Source organism: Epinephelus fuscoguttatus, linkage group LG18 (genome assembly GCF_011397635.1).
Source record: "Epinephelus fuscoguttatus linkage group LG18, E.fuscoguttatus.final_Chr_v1".
NCBI lineage: Eukaryota > Metazoa > Chordata > Actinopteri > Perciformes > Serranidae > Epinephelus > Epinephelus fuscoguttatus.
Window position 1 is genome coordinate 15,826,346 of NC_064769.1, and position 20,507 is coordinate 15,846,852.

General features: G+C 39.7%; 1 protein-coding gene across 1 annotated transcript in view; it reads left to right on the forward strand.

Annotated features, from left to right (window-relative positions):
- Positions 1-19,554: 19,554 nt before the first annotated feature.
- Positions 19,555-20,507, forward strand: part of gpsm1b (G protein signaling modulator 1b) — a 38,680-nt gene continuing 37,727 nt past the window's right edge. The window contains exon 1 of the mRNA XM_049604573.1: positions 19,555-19,820. Within this exon, the coding sequence (XP_049460530.1) occupies positions 19,759-19,820 (62 nt within the window). The 5' untranslated portion in view covers positions 19,555-19,758. The remainder of the gene's footprint in view (positions 19,821-20,507) is intronic.

The window sequence follows — 20,507 nt, forward strand, 5'->3', positions numbered from 1 at the left end:
CTTGAATATGAGCAGGTTCAACAGGCTCATGAGTGCTCTGTGTATTAGACTCCAAGCCTCGGCCCTGAAGGGGTTTCTTCAAAGGATGTGAAGGGGAAGGGCGTGCTGCACATGAAACCTCTGTTTTCTTCGAGTGAGAGCACTTACCTGGAAAGAGAATGGAGTTTATGTTTCATGTGTAATAGAAGATGATCTTATAGCTTGTGTTTTTGCACTAAAAGGGCCTTTTTTCTTTTTTTTTTCTTGCAGTTCTAAAGAAAAACCAAACAGTAGTATCTTTTACTATGCATCATGCTGTCTTATTCAAGCAATATTTTTAGAAAAAGATGGGATATAATTAAGCCTAATCCACTCAGAGGATGGGCGATGCTTAAAATAATGTCTAACTGAATCATTTCTTTTGTCTTAAACTTTCTGTAAAACATTTTTACAGACATTGACATCAAAATAATTGAAATTTGACAGCCTTTAAATGCAGCATTTTTTGATAAATCAGAAAAACATGAGCAATGAGCCATTAAATACAAGACAAAACCGTGAAGGCTTGAACTGAATGACAAAAATACAGGCAGAAGAATGAAATATTTTGCAAGAAAGCTCCAATACTGTGTAATCTCTGACGGGAGATTTCTCAGATTTGATCAGAATTCTATTAAAATTCATAGTTACAGAATGTGCAGGCTTTAATACATTTACACTCACATATTGAAGCACATGCCCTTGCCTTGTTAGCACTTTCCATCTTACATGCTTGCATATGTCAACAAGTGCCTCTGTGTGCTACTCTATGCTGAACTGTGCACATACTGTATGTATGTGTGTATAGCTGCTTTTGCACAGCTGAGTTGGGTGACCAAGTGTTACCGCGGGGGGTCCGTGCGCACCCATGCCACCCCTCTGACACCAGGCTGCCATTGTGCTCCTGTCATGATCAATCATGTCCTCCAAAGACTGGCCTTGTTCAGGAGGGAGGGGACCAATCACACGCCTCATTACCCAGGCTTGGTTACTCCTAAGCGGAGTAGTCCCAGGACACCTCAGCCTGTTGCTGTCTGGAGGGAAAGAGGAAGGGAGCAAGTGTGTGTGAGTCAAGATGGCAGGAGAACGCCAAAACAGACTTTATAGTGAATATGCTTAAAAAGAGGACTGAGGAAAACTTGTCACCTTTATTTATCTTGATGTTTTTGGATACATCTGCATCAGTTGCTGCTGGAGAGATGGGTCAACAAAGGTATAAGACCTGGAACATGAGGCCAGAATTTCTGCAGGAATAAGTTGTTGGCCCAAAGAATACTTCTAGATACTAAAAATCCAACCACCGGCTGTAGATACTGTAGATAAAGGCCCACCCTCTGCGTCCCCTGAGCAACCAGCCTCTAGTTTTCAACCATAGCAAGCGACTCTCATTGTTTTGAAATGGCTCCATCTGGCAAGGTTTCACTGACCAGGCCGACCGTGGCTCGCTCCCCCAGCAGCTGGCTAAACTGCCCAACCGCTTTTCCGCTTGGCCCTCGGAGTAACCGACACTCTCTGGTGGCTTTGCCCCTCCGACTCACTCACACACACACACACACACACACACACACACACACAATAACACATGAGGTTAACTGTCCCCCGGCCTGCCAGTCCTTGGGTCAGCTGGCTTGAGTCGAAGAAGGGGAGGGAGATATGCTGGAGGGGTGGTGTGGGCTGGAGTGGGTGACACCATTTAGCCCTTTGTTATCCACCCAGGAGAGCTGGAGAAATGGTTCAGTATGTGTACTGTAAGAAAATATATTTGGAAATCTAAAGACAAGGACAAAACAGGCAACCGCTCTAAGCTGTTATTCCCTGTGATTTATCACACGTCTTATCATTATGGGCTTAACTCAACAGCTGGCCCTTAAGAGTCCAACGCAGGTTCCATTATTTGTGCACGAGGGTCTACTCCAGGCTAAAAAGGGCTGCCACCTCTGCCCAGCATCAGCCCCTTTGAATATTGATATGCTAATGATGAACAACACAGGGAACAAAGCGTGACTGCTACCACTGGAGACCGATACAATGGCCCCTCAGTCAGGCCTTGACACTTTTACCACCCAACATGTGTCCCCAGTTTCACGCTCAGACAATAAAGGCCAACAACTGTCCATCCATTTATAGGGGGGGATGCTGTTACTCAGTTCCGACGCACTGTCTGGGGGAGCCGAGTGGTTATGTTGTCTTTTAGCCGTCTTTGTCCGTGGTGGGAAGTATCAGCTTTTTGGAGCAGTGATAAGCCACCCCAGAGGCAGACATAATGCCCGGGAGGTCAGAGTTCAAACCTTTCAGGCAGAGCTGAGGCTTGACCTAACTTGTCATTACAGATGTTGGCCTACTGTGGGGTCTATGTGGTTTGCAGGTGGTATATTTTGGTTGAAATACTTAATAGAGAAAATAAAGATTGCTAAAGAGCTTAGCAGTGATATGAGCTTTACATCTATGGGCTGGTTTAAAGTAAGTTATGTAGATCTAATCAGCTTTGGAAGGCTTGACAGGATATTTATTTTTACTGTGCACAGGGACATGTTTTGATCAAAAAGAGGCATCTGTGTGGCCAAGAATTTTGGTCAAGGGTTTGTGGGAGGCAATTTAATAGAATCAAATATATCAAAATTTCTTTATTATTCTTATCTTCATTATTTAAATTTGCTTTATTTACCTATTTAGCTTGTATTGTGCTGTTGTTAAGGATAGCTAATGTACTTACATAGGGGTCAAAAAGCTAAGCTTATGACCTATTTATTTTCTATGGGAATTTGGGTTTATATTCTCCAATTGTTAAAAAAAAGTCAGAATCCACCATTTCTATTTAGTATTTTCTCCAAAGAATTGTATTCTTGTCCTGTGTGAATAAGTCAATAGGTCTTTGAAACCAGGCTTTGGGAGAAAAGATTTAAATCTATTTTAACAGTTAAATCAATAGAATATGACTATTGAAATAAACCCTGGCTCTGATGTTGCAGTCTGCACTTTAACTAGAATGTTTTATTTCACAAAAGATTGTGTTCAGGACCACTAGAAATCCTTACAGTTGGTGAGCATATATAATTATCGTACTAATAATTGAAATGTTCATTTTATGGTCTAACAGCATCTCAGATGAACAGTAATACAATCCACAGTTTAGGAGACCTTTCTTTGTCAAAGCTGGAAAAGCATCTGTGTCACCAGTAATACTGATGATGGTCACTGAGCCAGCACTGACCAAAAAAAAAAAAAAAAAAATTATTATTATGTTTCACAACTCGTATACTACTACTACTACTACTACTACTACTTCTACTACTACTAATAAAAATAATAATAATGCAGTGTAAAATTATTGGTAGTTTTCATAAAAGACAATGCATTAATTTAATAAAGGAATTTTGTAAAACATATGTATTAATTTGACTAATTAATGTAATATTTTTTACCTAAATCCACATATCCACATGCCAGAGAGAGACAAAGGACAAAATTTAAAATAAATCCCTCCCCCCCCAAAAAAAATTAAGACTTGAAACTTACTAATATAATTCTGTAGATTTTTATTCATGTATGTCAATACCTTTAAAAGGCCTGACAAAAATCTGCTAGTATGACAAAAAATACTTCATCATTTGAATGGGACATCATGCCTCAATTTAATGTTGTGTTTGGATTTTTAAGGAGGTCATGTGGCAGTGAGTGCTTATAATTGAACTCTAATTGAAATCTCTGTCCCACCCCTTTCTCCCTCTAATGAACCCTCCCAGACACAGAGTGAGCTAGACTCCCAATCTGGACCAGCACAATGAGATGAGCAGATGAACTATAGAGTCCTCTCTGCAGTATGAAACAGCCCCAAGTCCAAGTGATTTTAACCCCCCCTCTTACATCCACCATTACTCCTACCCCACCTTTTTTTTCCAACTCTTACTTTGTATCCACTTTCTAAATTCTCCACAGTCCCTCACTGATGTATCCCTTTCTCTCGCCATCAGCAGGTGGAAGGTCGAGCGAGGGACACTGATTAGCGACTGTACAAGGCAACAGTCCCCTCAAATGATGGATGTAATCATTCTGCTGCAAAATGAATGTATTTAATATGAGTAATTTATTTGCTGATTAATCATTCTCCGTGTCAGAGCGCACCAGACAACCAGCCTGCCATTAGTATCACAGGGTCAGCTGTTTAAAAGCTAGCATTTATCATGGTGTCGCTATTAGATGCCATTATTGCTGAGCTGGTTGGGATTCGGTAAATTAGAAAACTGTTTATTGGGAACTGCGTGGAAGTCACATCCTGAGGTGACATGCCAACATTTTGTCATTATTTGTTTAATATTTTACTGACAATACCATGCAGTAATATTGTTTAAAGTAATAAGAACATACATTTCCATGATTCTTACACACATTTTGAATGTTATCAGCCCATTAAATGGCTGTTATTAGTGGTTAGCCTCATACAACATATGGGTTTGAAGGGGACTGCTACACCTACTACTAGGTTCAGAGGGCCATAATTAGCCCATTAAATGGTGATTAGGTGCCAAAACTATGTGGATAAGTTTAGAAAAAGATCATGGATTTGGGTTAAAATTAAAGTGTTTGCTACGTTACATAATGTAACATAACGGAAGTTAAGTGGGTCCTAGCTGAAAACCTTGTGTTTGTTTATTTGTTGTCTTTTTATACTATCTCACATGACTTTCTCCTTTGCTCCAGTCATAGAGGTTGCTGCCTAACAATAAACGTGTTTGTATGTATACTCCCGATGACATCTGATTTAGGCCATTTAATGTACTGGGTGGATTTAAAGGGCCTTCTGAACTCATTAGTAGGTATAACAGATCCCTTCTTACCCATATGTATGAGACTGATAACCACTGAGCCTGTTCACACCTGGTAGTAACATGCTTCTTGGGTGATATGATCATAAGTAGACAGCTCTAAGTCTGTCTTTTCACACCTGGCTTTTGAATGTGTCTCTAAATACGTCTCAAGTGACCACTTGCGATTAGATCTCACTTCCCCACTCTATATGCAAATAAACACGGACATCATTTACATTTCCAAAGACTAAATGCATTGTTGTTTTTAAACCAGCAGGAAGTTTGTCATGCTATATACACACTTAGACACACTGTACATATCGGGACAGCTGGTTAGAGTCCACCCACCCACACACAGTGACAAGGCTAACTATAAGCATAACATGGATAACTTTTATTAATGGGATAAGATATGTAGCCGAGCTGTTTTGATGTCTGTGTGAGTTGGAACCATTTAACGGCCGTCGCTGCTGCGTTAGCTTGTGCTACTTTTGCAGACATTGAACTGACCACTTGCCAGGAGGAAAGGGGCTCTAAGGACGGTCCTTCAGTGCTGCATGGGCAGCAACAGAAAGCCGGGAGTCAGATAAGCAAGGATGTCAGCTAATTATGTGGTCCTTCAGTGTGGCCTAGGCCACATTAGCATACACACTGCCGAAAGAATGTGGCCATATGTGGCCCAGACCAACTCTGAATGTAGTCTGAGGCATCTGATCTTAAGACACATTGAGGATGCATTATTTGCATTCAGACCTGTACTTATAGCTGTCCACATGTGATTTGATCACCTAGGACACATGCTAATACCAAGTGTAAACAGCCACTGATAATACACATTAAATCGAGTGATAACATTGGTATGGGTGGTTGTTTTGAAGTTGAGCAGTTGCAACATGATGTACTTTGTTCTCAGTCACTCTATCAGGAATAATCATGTGCTTAGGAGATCAGTTCTCAATTGTCTTAGACTAACAGGTTTATAGCTCAAGATGGATGTTTATGTACCCGGTGGTTGCGGTGGGCATGTGTTTTTTTTTGCCTTTCTTTTACATTGAAGGGAGGGGGGGGGGGCGTGGGTGGGGGTCTAAACATTACGGATAAGAGGCGGCCCGGCACACGCCTGCCTGACGGTCGGTAATCCCACAGTCTCAGACTCATGACCCACTTTCTTGGAGGAGCGTGATGGAGCAGCGGCCTCTTACCCAGGAGGAGCCTCCAGACGCAGGGTGGTGGGGTGGAGGGACCCCTCCCTACTCTGTCAAGACAAAGGAAAAGACAGACTCTTGTGAAGACTCCTGCGAGCCAAATAAGAGGTTCAGGAACACTAATACCTTAACCTGATGCTCTTATCATTCTATCTGATAAATAATTCAGAGGACGTGCCACTTTGGGCTCAGTGCAAAATATCCATCAGTTGGAGGCCTGTTTTATTTTTGATTGCACCTGTTGTTGTGCTTGAGATTCTTCACAGATACTGCGGTATTCTAGCAAACATTTGATGGACGAAAATGCCATTTTACGCAGACGATATTCTGTCTTACTACAAGATTTAAAATTGAGTCTGTTGAACAAAGGGGCACATATGCCTGCTTTTTAACCTTGGCCTTCATGACAGATGCACCATGATTCTTCTTGGGATGCTTCTTCACACTGGATGCTCTCGTCAAATGCAATGACTCTGATTTTGTTTCCTAAAACAGGAAACTGTGAGACCAATAATATTAAGCAATCTGAGCCATTTCCTAATTAAACAACTGAATTAAGCAGAGATCATCCGCTAATACAAAGGAAATGAAAAGAACAGCTTCTTCATTATTTGTCTTATCCCTTGAAAACATACTGACCGACATCATGGCACGAGCCACTGGCAAATAGGTCAACAAATGATGCATTGATGTATTAGATCATATCACCATGATGCATCTTATTCTTTTATTAACCACCACCTGCCCCTCCTCTTCCATATTTTGTTGTTGAAAACATCTCCCCACGCACGCCACAATACGCGCCGCTCTTACTTCTCTCTTTATCTTAATCCCTGGCAGACTTTAAGTGTCTGGCATCGGGGCAAAATCCCAAACCGGAGAGGAGCGTGTTTGGAGACCTAATCCCCTTACCCATAGACTCGAGTTGCCCTAAATTCACCTCTCTCAAAGTAGGCCAAGAACAAGGAGCCACAACAGAGAGGCAAGCGGCTTCACGAGGGCTCAGTGTTATCACACTGCCAGACAGACAGACAAGAGTGACACACACGTTGGCATGTGTGTACACACAGACAGACGCATGGACAGATGATGTATAAGCTGGTATACGGTACAGTATAGACAAGCTGGCATACAGACAAAGATGCTAACCTGAAATCATACAAACACTTGCTTCCATTTTTTCTCCACAGTGCTGAGATACACCTCCTGGTTGTCTCCTGCAGCACCTGACTTTAGCCATAGCCTTCTTTCTTATTCCTCTGCAGCCACTTTTTAATGTTTGGCTCAGCCACTGGAAGAGTAACCAGACCAGTACCTCTCCAGTGTGTTTATTCTCTGTTTTCTGATTAGATAATAACTTTCTTTGAGTGTACAGCGGCTTAATGGGAGATAACACCCTGTTTTGGGAATAGCAGGAGGGGCTGAGTGTAAGCTGTGACCACAAATCAATAATTTTCTAAATCACACCTCCATATGCTGCTCCTGTGGAGGAAGACGTGAAACACCAACTTTAAAAGGCTTGAAATGAAGGTGTTACATGTCGCCAACTCCATGGAAACTCACGTTGACAGTGACTAAAGATATGTCAGCCTGGAACATTATGAAGATGAAGTAATTCGTCATGTAAACGTGTATAGAATGCTCCCCTCAGTGCGAGAAGTACACCGAAAGTGATTCCTCCCTTTAAAAGACTGTATTTGAAACCTTACTAAACATGTTTAACTTTCTTAGACCAATCATTTCGACATAAAGACTTGCAAATTAGTGCGTATGGCAACTTCTAAATCAATGGTTTAGCAAGGAGAGCACAAAAACTAAATAATTTTAGGTGTTAATATATAGTGACAGTAGTGGTATAGTGACAAAACAGTTTTAATATACGTGCATGTGACTATTAAGATTTCCTTCATTCACAATTTAATTCCATTCTACAATTTTCTTTCTGTCTGTGTGCTTTTAATGCTCTCTATAATCTTCACCTTAACAATTTGCCTTCTTGAGTTATCTAATGTCAAAGAGGACTAAACAACACTGCCACCCTTTGGTCAGGAGGAGAAAACCCACCCATTCGTGTTGAGTTCCCAGTAGATGGTTACAGGATTTGCTTGAACTCACACGTCTGCATAACATTATGGAAAACTGAGACAAACCAGAGTCAACAAAGCTACGTTTCTGTGCTGAAGGGATTGTTGGAGGCTGAAGCATTGTCTTGGGGATTGCTGCAAGATAACAGGCATTCAAAGAGCTTTAAGGATAGAGCTGAGAGACTTGAGCTCTGGTTGGATTCTCAGATTTAAAGGCTCATCCTTTGCTTTCCCCCCCTTCCCCGTTCTACCTCGCTTCTCTCCAAGCTCCCATGCAAGCTGAGTTCTGGAGTAGATTAGGTCTGATTTTCCCATTATGAAAATTGTTTTTCTCGCCCCCAGCCCCCTGTAGTCGCTTGGTTTTGTTGAGAGATTGCTTGATCATTAGGACCAGACTGCACGTAAAATAGCCAGGTTTTAGTGTGGTGTATTAAAACAGGCCACAAAGGTTTTTTGTTCTGCTTTCAGAAATTAAAAAGCCCATATGTTTGATAGGTAATCGTGATGCTGAGAGAAACGATGTTGTAAGGGAAAACATGCTATTGTAATGGATTCATCAGGCATTCACCGGGTACTCTTCCACCTACAGTTCCTATTATCCAGTTACTTTAATCTACTGCTGTTGCTGTTATATATCTGACTATGATATTAAATATTATTTTTTTTTTGATAATGTCTTGTTTCTAACCTTGGATGAGTGTGATAATTAAGATGATAGTCCTGATATATAAACAGCAAATCAAGCACGCGAGTACACTTATATCTAGTCTTCTACTCTATTTAATTCTCCAAAACTACCAGAAGTTGACGACATGAGTGTATGGTTTTGCAAATGTTAAATTAAATGACATTAAATTACATTAAATTGAACTGAATTGAATTAAATTAAAATAAAATTCAATAAATAATAAAATAAAATGAATAAATAATTTTAATATAAAGTTAAAAGGTTTACGTACATGTCTTAAGAAGCCTGTAAATCCCACTGATTAAATCAGCGAGGGCACAGATTGACTGTAATCATCAGACTGCCTCACATGAGAGGTCAAGTGGTTTAAAACAGGCTTAATCTATACATACATATATACCATATGATAAACCCAAGATTTACATATTTAGCAGTCTGCACAGAGAGGCACATTTTACACCTCCTGTCTGAAATAAGCTGTATTTGGAAGTTTGGGGCAGACAGAAACACATGGTGTAGGTGTTGTTTTAACAGCATGCAGCCATAAAGTGTTGCTCCTTGTTTACAATCAGCTTTCATATTATTTTATTTCTGTCTTGGTGGAAACTTTATTTCTGTTTATCTCACATTATGGGGACTTTCTGGTGTTTACAGTAGTTACAGCTCCAGTGTTTGCTTCATATGTTTATTGTTTTAACAATAAAATCCTTTTCTGATTGGTATGCTACTTTACTTTTACTTTTTAAAATATAACCTTCATTTCCTGACCAACTGTGTTGCCCCAAAATCCTAATTTAAGTCATTTAACATTGTTAACTAGTTTAAATCTCAGAAACCTGTGGGACTGCCAGCAGTCTCACCCGACATCACTTTCCTCCAGTGTTAAACCATGTCAGGCTAGCTTGTAGGGAAAGGGGCTAAGCAACACTCCAAAGTTGGGCTAAATTTTGGCAAGGGCAAAACTGGCATGGCCATTTTCACCGGGGTCCCTTGACTTCTCACCTCAAGATATCTGAATGTACACAGTTACGGGCCTGCCATACACATATGGCAGGCCCGTAACTGCCTGACAAAAATCTTCTCTGGGAAAAATTCCTACAACAAGTTGATTCAGCAGCCCATTATGAGCCAACATATATAAAAGGATTTTTTCCCCATCTGGTGTAACATAGTGCAACAAGTGGAATCACATATGTTGATGTGATGCAGATGATGCACACTTGAGCTTGTGCAATGCATACTTTTTTTTATACCTTTTAAATGATACAGCAGAAATTGGGAACTGGTTTTTACCTTTTTATTTTATTTTTCAATCTTTCACTGAATTCCACACTGTCATGTGAGTGACCTCCTCACATATTGTAGCGACTACTATCAATAAAAAAAGTGGCTGAGTCTGGCTCTTAACTGCGACCCGTTGAAAGAAATCCATCTCAGAGTCCAATGTTGCGTTTTTATGATCATTTATTAAACAAACAACTGATGAACTAAAGCAAAATGAACAAAACAACTAAAGGGACACCCAGTGCTACCGACCATATAACGGGAGCTTTATAACTTTATTACATTTGTAGCCCTCTGATCCTTCTATGAAAAAGTTATAATGCAATGACCAAAATATAAAGTATATTGTTTGTAATTTCATTTCATTTTATTTATTGTATTTATAAGGACAACACACGTCAATCAACATTTCTGTAAATGTGCCACTGTTAGCCAACTTGCTAATTTTCAACCGCAGTCCTTTGGCAAGATGTTTTGAAATCAATGAAAGGATAAAATTCACAGGACAAATTCACAGGTCAGAGACAGCATAAAGACAGCATTAACTACAGCGAACAGAAATTCTTAAGATAGAACAGAAGCCATGCAAAGCAACAAGCAATGGCAGAGCATCAATATAATACAATAAGGCAACAACAACAAACAGCATGTTAGCACAAACACACAGCTTAGCATTACATGCAGACATGCAGAGCAGCAATAGAACGTAAACACAGATAAAATACAATAGTCATTGTGCAGGTCTTAATATAATGTTAAAAGATGCAGGTACAGGAAAGCAACATGGTCACATGCACTAACACACAAGCCATGTGACAGAAAGTTAGCCATGCTGTTAATAAAACAGATATTGCATACATACCCATGCACAGTTGGAAATGTTCACATGTCTGATTGTCCAAAAACAGGTATTAAGCCTGCGTGTGAGGGAGTGATAGGTGTTAGAGTTTCTTATCTCAGATGGGAGAGTGTTTCATAGTTTAGACACTCTGAAAAGGAAAGCATGATTGGCTGAAGGAGCTGGACGTGTAAGTGATTACACAGTCCCCCTCAGTGCTGACCTTGTGGATCTGCTGTTTGAGTTTTTCTGTTTAACAAAAGTCCTGAGTGGTGGAGGAGCCTTGTCATGAAATATACGTACATCTGAGAATCTGACTATACTATTTTAACTGCATGTTTTACATCATGTATTTTATGTGTTTTGTCCTTTTTGTGGACCCCAGAAAGATAAGCGTTCACCAAGGCGACAGCTAATGGGGATCCAGTAAACAAACAAACAAGCAGTATTTTCAGGGGAAGTAGACTACCAACATAATCTTGCCGGGAAACTGGAATCATTACCAAAATGTGAGCGGACCATCTGGGGAACAGTTTTAAAGGGATTGGGGAACAATTATTTTCAGAAAGAATACACCAAGACATTGTTGTTCTCACTGGCTAAAGTCGAGCAAACAAACTTTTAAAAATCCCATTAGTGTTTAAACAGAATCCTCCTCATCGTTTTCCACCTACATGTTCCCAGCAGACACATAATTGTTTCACGAGATACATATTTTGGCTCTTTTCTAGCTGATAATATGAACATTGTTAATAGGCAAGTTACCCTCTAATTAGTGCACCTGTTCTTGTTAAAGCTGTCTTTAATATGTTTTCATTTTCAACGGGTGGTCATCATTAAAAACGCCACACCTGTAGTTTGTCTTCGTGGTTGTGTTGGTGCCGTGTTACTGGTGTAATGAGTGCTCATGCAGTTGGAGCTGTAATAAGCATGTTTCCACCTCTGGATTATTTGCATCACCAGGGTGAGGATTGTTTTAGAGAAGAATCAAATGAGTAGCTGGCACATACAAATACCCTGCTCCTGAAGACCACCTGTGGCTTCGTCACACAACTGCTGCCACAAATGCTTATACATCAACCAAATGTCTCATGATCCTAAAAATTTAATAATTATTCAGAAAGGAAGTCTGTATCTGTGCACCTGCACATTTTCAGGTTGTGGATCAAAAATAAGTAACACCTGTTTCTAATGTTTCTTGTTGGTGAGGAATCTAGAAAATGCATTCCTGACTCAAGTCCAGCTCTCAAACTGGGCCGGATTGATGGGCACAAATATGCAAAGGGCTCCACCACATCTCTTGCATAGGGTTTTGTGTCATTTTGCAGTCATTTTGGTGCCTTGTGGGTAATATTGTGTCTTATTGTGATCATTTTTGTGTCTCTCTTGGATAATTTCCAGTCTTTTTTTTTGGTCGTTTGTGTCTCCTTGCGGTTGTTTTGCCCATTTGTTGCAGTTTCTTTGCATCTTTTTTGTTTTTCAAGCCGCTTTGTTGTCATTTTGAGTCTCTTCCTCATCTGTGCGTGTTAATTTGAGTGACATATTGCAGGTGAAGCAGTGGCGTAAAGTAGTTAGGAGGCAGATTTTGCTTTGAAACAGCTACCGGACATTTTATTGTATTGTCACATGATCAAATACAGACTTGACGTTGGACAGCATCAACATACATAGTACCAATCATCACTACAAATCTGTACATGACAAAAACCGAATAAAATAATATCTATCTATCTATCTATCTATCTATCTATCTATCTATCTATCTATCTATCTATCTATCTATATGTGTGTGTGTATATATATATATATATATATATATATATATATATATATATATATATATATATATATATATATATATATATATATATATGTATGTATAGCAGATGACAGCAATTCTATTTTAATGTGTATTCTTTGGACACAGGCATATTTCTGAGATGGCAAGTTAAATCGCTCACAAGGGCCTGTTCTCAGCGGGCCCTCCAACCACTCTCTACCAGGCCCCCTACCCCATGGGCCCCAGTGCAACTGCACTGCCTGCACTGTCTATATTTACGCCCCTGAGGCCTCCTGACCCTTTGGGACCCTGGGCCTGTGTCCAGTAGGCCTGTTCAGTACTCCATTCAAGAGGACACCTCATTTTTTAAGGTACTTTAGAAATGATCTGCAACTTGTTTTGTCAAAATCCAACAGTGCCAGAATGGTTGAAAATAAATTATCAAAGAGAATATAAATGTGACCTTTGTGACTCATAGTCAAGAGCAACTTAAACGCTAAGAAATGTAGCTTTTACGAAAAATGATGAAACAGCAACATGATGCATTTTGCAGCTTTTTCCCCACATAAATGGAATAATATCAAAGTGGAATGAGAAAATGACATCCCTTTCATACTGACTGTAACTCTGTGAAAACAATACAACCTCTCAGAGTACCTAATAGATCCAGGCAGATGGTTTTGTTTTTCTAAAATGGGACGCCTTATATATGAGAAACAAATTTGAGTTGCTCAGTTTAAATCTCAAATCAGCTTACCTCAATCTCATTTTGCTTTTGTTGTGCCTTGTTGTCTGTAATGAGATGCCACCATGCGCAAGGTCCACCAGATATACGGCTGGAGGATTAAAGCACAAACACAACAAAACGCAGAGTAAAGGATCAAAAACACATTCTTTTTTTTTTTTGAGAGGGAGAAAACAACATTATCAATAAGAGTATGAGGTAGCTGCTTGGAGGAGCTTATTATTTCAAATGTGCAAGTGGGCTTTCATTAAAATAAGTGGTTTCCATTGCAATAATATAATAGCAGACAAAAACAAATACAGTATAGACATACAGTACTTTGAAGATTAGTGGCTGCTCGTTTGTCCTCCAGGAACATTTTTCTTATAATCCTTAGTTTGTCAGAGCAGGAGCTCCAAATAATAAAGACATCTGACATAACATTGTTCATAAATATATACAAAATGATACACTAAATGTTACTGTAATACCAGACATAATCAGTATTTTCTAAAGGTAATCATAACTTGTGCCGGTGATATCATAAGGATGAAAATAATCAGATAATGGATGATAGCAAATTCATTTACAACAGTGTGATACATGTATAAAAAATTCAGCTTTTGGAGAATTCCAGCTGTTTCATTTCATTATTTTTCCTGCATTGACTTATAAAAATCACAGAAGATCTACATTTACCGACAGACGATGATTCTTTAAATATATTAGACATATGTATATGTAGGAGGCTGGGAGGTGCATGGATGTGTGGCACTACATGAATTGCATTTTCACATATTGTCATGTTGCTCCTAGCACATTAACGCCATAAAAGACATGCATTAAAGAGTGCTATAAAGCTGAGACCTGATGCACTGCAACCAAAACAACAGGGTTGTAAACACAACAGCACAAGAGACTGGAGCCCAACGGTGGGGCCACGTATGTGCTGTGACTCAACGTGACAGAAACCCTTGATAGGAAGTAAAAGCCATGAATGTGATATCATCTTACAACATGTGCATATTTCATATAAACATGTTTGCATACACTCAATTAATAAATTAATTACAGGGGAAATAAGTTAATTATGGAGAAATAATATAAAATTACTTGTTAACTATACGCAGACATGTTTTGTCATGTATATGTGAAGTGCATTAAGGGTAACAGTTTATGAACACACAAGCAACAGGCTGATGATGTAAAGCAGTAATAAAATAGTAAAGAAAGTAAATTTAAATACTGAAATATGCCCAGTTGGAGGGAAAAAAGAGGAATACTCAGCGCTGGAATTAAGTAGCCTAACACAAAAACAATGAGAATAAATCATCATCATCATCATCAAAATAATAAGGAAGAGCCAAAGATCATAAAAGAAAAACTTAGAGTGAATTCAAGAATTCAGAAAAAATGATACTGTAGGCAAACATTTTACTTTAATGTTGATTTTATATCTTATTTAAAAAGGCACCATAAAGACTTCAATAAAAACTTAACATGCAAAGACTGTATTTTTGCATGACAGTCAAATTGTTTAGTGTCTTACTGTCAGATCTTTATACTGTTCATGCCAATTGTGTCCATCCTCTGTAGTTCCCCTCATGTGTCTCTGAGATGCTTCAGTATGGAAAACAAATGTTGTTTCTCTGAGCTTGTCATTTAGTGGTGCAATGCTGCTCTCTTATGGTGCACTTTAGGTACTGCAGAGACACCACAGTTGTAGAGAAAAGATAAGAAATGTAGGTGTCGCAGCGGAAAAAAGACAGAAATAAGAACAGATAAATAGAAAATTAATAAACATGTAAAAATAAGAACAAATGAAATAAGAGATATACAAAATAAGAATCCAGGTAATAATATGAACTATACAAATATATAATTCAAGACAAAGCGACAAGGTAAAGTGATGTGGTGATTATCAGCTAGTCTGTAGTGTAGAGTGATATGATGTTGTTTTCATATATTTAGACAAAAGAAAAACAACATGACTCGACAACAGATTGGCCATGGAACTATATCAGGGGTGTCAATATAGACAGTGCAGGCAGTGCGCTTGTACTGTGGCTCTCTCATAGAGAGAGTGGGCCCTCCAACAATGTGTTGGGTGGAGAATGGGCAAACCTATCTTATGCTTATTCTACAACTGTGAATCAACAATTAAAATTGCTAAATTAAATGAATGATTTCATAATTTCTTATTTTCTTTGGTATTTTTGGTATGCAGTGATGATTTCTGGGTAATATTGATGTTGATGTTATCCAATGTCAAGTCTCTGATCATTTGACAAGACGGTATGTGCATGATGGTGTGCACTGGGGCCCATCAAAACAACCTTATGCCACTGAACTTTATGCTACATTATGAGGGATTTATTTAGCAATTAATATGTGAGTAACTAACTCCAGATAGCAATACTATAAATTATTATCTGTGACTGCTAAAAATCGATTGGAATGTAATGAACAGTTTAAGAGAGAATGAATGGATGGATAGTCCTCTGTTAATATTCAAGTAACTATGAGGTAATAAAATGTATTTAAGACATGGAAATATTAATGAAAGCATCACATGCATTTGGTGCATAAACAAATGTATACAGGACAATGCAGATGATTTCATTTTTTCCAGCCACTGACTACATATACACTACACATACACCTCATGTTTCTGCTGGCCATTTTCCAAAGCATAATGTTACGTGGCCAGCCTTTGTTCAGGGTAGGAGAACCCCAGGGAGCAGGCTGTACGTCTGCTCGGTGAGCAACTTATCTGGCATATACAGGATGATGTAATGACAGACAGGCAACAAGCACAGGTGTAATTAGTGAGACAGAAGGATGGACCTGAGGAAGAATAATAAAGCTGGAAATGACTTCAAACCTTGGGGTCGCGACCCCCACCAAAAGGTTGATAAAATAAATCTAAATTGCCAAATAGGAAGTACATTTATTTTTCAGACATTCCTCTTAATTTTTTTTTTCTTATAAATTGCTGGATAACATCTTTCCGTCTTCAGGCATCTAATAATTATTCAAATAATGTATACTTTTTAGTTAATTTGCTCATAACTTATAGACCTATGCAACTATGTATTTGCAATGGCTTTCAAGTTGCTTCATTTTTAAGGGGTTACAAACCAAAAAGGTTGTGACACGGACCAATCCAATCCACTTTATTTATATAGCACATTTTACAAATCACAGGGATTACCAAAGTGCTGCACAGAGCAAAATAAGTGCACAAAAATAGCTAAAACATAAACGCAGAAACAAAGACACACAAACGTCTAGTCAACAGCCTGAAAAGACTGGGCAAAAAAGGTGGGGTTTTAGATGAGACCTAAAGCATATAGTAAATATATTTCAGATGTGTTTCACAATAACAGACTTTACCAATATAACTGGGCAGCATCTTGAGATGTCCTGTTAGCTCTGTCACCATGACAATGTCAAACTAGGTTGTAGGGTGAAGAGGCAAGAGGGTGGACTGCACCTCCGCATAATGAGGCATATGCGTGACCACTTATATATGAAAGGGCCACTAAACAAAGTCAGTGACAATCATAAAGTAAGTATTGTTGAGGGAAAGTTTGTTCTGAGGCTCTGCAAAGCTGATAATGCAGATACCTGTCATAAATCTAATACAGTGTGCTGTGACACAAATCTGATTGATGGGAGCAAGTCTGTTAGATACAGGTGCAAATAGCTGGAGGCATCTCCAGAAAGTTTAGGACTGTCAGGTAAGTTGAAATTTGCTGTGTTTGCAGTTTGGAACAAATGACTGCTAATGTGATAAATGACAGTAGCTGTATAGCTCTATACTGACAACATAGAAGAGGTACATTAAAAAATGCTGGTCAGCATACAGTTTGCATGGCCTTAACGCTAACAGTAGTAGTAGTATTTCACTGTTTCATGGTCACAGTAGTCACCTTTCCCACCTTTCACCTTACTGTGGGTGAAAGTGGCACACAACTACTGTGGTGTTGATTCTCATTGGGATTAACAGTACCAGTGACACTTTCACATTTTGTTTAAAGGCCCTTGAAATCTATTTTTTCAATCAGTTTCTTATGAGCAATGGGATATGGTCACACCTTTTTTTTGTTGCAAAAGTTAAGACACTTTTGGTGATTCCACAATGACAAATTTCTGTATTTGTGTTTTTCTTCTGAACTGCTCACTGGTTGGAAGTGGGTGGGGCTCACTTGGTAAAGGTGGGGTTGTTGGCTTATGTTGCCGTCTCTGACAATCAAACCACATTCACCCCTGATGAAGCAGATTAGCTGAGTTTTGGAGTGTTGATATGAGGTCTTAATGAATGTTACAAATGCCTTGTCCACATGTACATGGCATTTAAAAAAAAAAAAAAAAAGTAGCTTTTGACCGTGCGTTTTGGCCTTTTGTCCACATGCAGACTGCACTTTAGTCGTCTCAGGGACAAGGTGTTAGGAAACTCAGGTTTCAGTGTTGACATGTAGACAGGGAATACTGAGTTTTTCTTGTGATGTCTGAGTGTTTGCTGTTATCTCTTCTGTGAGGCCTCACAAATGAGACCTGGTGTGGCAGACATGACAAAATAGTGCCGGTTCCAACGCTGCTTACAGGACTTTATACATGTTTACACATAAAGGTACAGTTACTCTTCCATTATACAGAGGAACTGAGGAATTGGAATGCGTTACAGAAGTCACTGCTACATTATCTACATAATTCTGGTAAAAGATTTATTTTCGGCTTCTGATTGGTCAACATCTTTTCCTTCTTCTTTGCAGAATAGGTCAATATGTCTGTAGGGCTAAGGTTATATCACCGTCTGTTGGCTTGGCATGATTTTGAAAGTGCCTCAACCGTGTTTTTCACTTTCATTTGATTTGGATGTCGTTAAAATAACTGTGCTTGTGTGTGTATGTGTGTGTTTGTGTGTGTGTTTTTCAATAAAACAGCTTTCACTGTTGCTTATTTATTTGTGATTTTTCATTGTCAGGGAAATCCTGACGTTTTGATCCTAAGTTTTTAGGGGCTTTAAAAAGAACACAATCATGAGTCATGTCCCAGATACTGAAGTGGTTGTGGCACAGAACAGACTTGAACCCAAAAGCATGACATAAACAGTCAGTCAGAGTAAAGTCAAAGCTCTTCTCGGCTTTAATCTGGAAACAGACAGAGGTCAAATCCAGGAAATCAATCACAAAAGGCAGATTAGGCAGGTGAGAACTCCCCAGTTCGGGAAACCGGCAGGCAGGTTCAGACAGGCAGAAGAATCAAGACTGGAAAACTACGTAGGATTGTGTGTTTGTTTATTTCCCTGGAAATTTTATAGTTTTAGTAGCCTGGGGTGATATTATTTCATGAGCTCATTTAGGTATCTTTAAGACTCAATATTTAAAAAAATTCACTGCTTTTAGGCCAATAATATACAATATTTTAATAAAAAAGTAAAGAATTGAATGGTTATTTAGACATTTTTTTTTTTTAAAATTAGGCCCTTAGGGTTACTATATAGAATTACGGAACAAAGATGCAGGGAGTATTTTAAGAATTAATTTGCACAATTTTCACAGCACTTTGTGTTTTTCGACTTGCTTTTCGTTTGGATGCAGCAGCGATGCCATAAAAGGTCCTGGAGTGCACCTGAGCACCACAGCACAGGGTCAGAGGTCAGGATGTTCCAGGCAGACGACAACAAACACTTTCAGGGGTGTCCGATACATTTTAAGGGGTTTTACTAACAGTGAGTTCATTGAGCATACCTCTCACCTTGATGCTGTGGTGCTCAGGTGTACTCAAGGACCTTGTGACATCACAGCTGGGTGGGTGCAGGTGAAAAGAAGCACACCTTAGACCACACCCAGTCACCTCCACCTGTGGTGTTGACGGTAAACAGGATGCAGGTCACTCCTTAAACAGAGAAAAAAATAAAATATTTTGAAGAGCAGCCAACAACAACAATAAAACACTGGGGAAATGAAAGAATATGTCTGTGCATGAAATATATTTTTACCAGTGAAGCACATTCAACTCTCACGCATAAGCAACTCCCCGGCCCGTGACGTCACTTAAGGGGCGGGGCCGTGTGTTTATATGGTTTATTTGCACAATACCTCACTTCCTCAGCAGCTGCCATTGCTGTGGTGAATGAAGGCAAGAGGGGAGGGAGACGGAGAGAGACACTGGTGAAGAAGGAGTGAGAAATAAAGGGGGGGAGGGAGTGACAGAGAGGCGGAACGACAGAAAGAAGAAAAGGGTAGCTGCCTCTGGAGGAAATAACTGTGAGGGGGCCTCATAGCGGGAGGAAGCGAGCGAGGAGGCAGGCTAGCAGCAGTCCTATGGCTCAGTCGGCTGCTAACGGTGTGGACCAGGATCTGGCCAGCAAGAGGCTGCACTCAAGGTAGGACTCAGGGGGGTTACACCGGTAAACAGAGGAGGGGGGCAGCCCTGTAGTGTGTCCTTGAATGGCTGTCAGGACAAAAGAGAGACAAGAGGGAGCGGCTGGAGGGACAGAAAGGAGGGAGAATAATAGCGGCTGCCAGCTCAGGGCTTTGCTTTCTAAGGAGGAGCCAGGCAGGCGGAACTTGACCAGCCAGCTTTCACTGATTTAAAGCTCAAGACCCAGCCACAGCTGAAGCCAGAGCCCGGATCCAAGCCTCATTCCTGGCTCGGGTCAGTGAGCTGCTGTGGCTGGAATGTACAGACTGAGAGGAGCCTCAGAAGATGTGGACGATGGAGGGATATAGCGAGGAGAGTGTGTTGTCCGGGTTGGACACACTGACAGCACACATGGCATTTGGTTTAGATGTGCCATGTGGGTGAAGACTCACACCATATGTTTAAAGTCAGGAGATCACATGGGTGGAACACAGGTGTTGCCTTGGGTGTAGGGAGGTACATTTGTATACTAGCATGTGTCAAAAGTGTTACTGGTTTAACCTTGTATTTGCATATTTATGTTCCCACTCATTTGCACATGTCCTCTTTCATCTTTTGCCTCACTACTATCTGTAATATTGCTCCATTTGCATGTCATAAATTTTGACTTAAAACTGCCTTTCAATGCCAGTCCCAACTTGAAAGTATC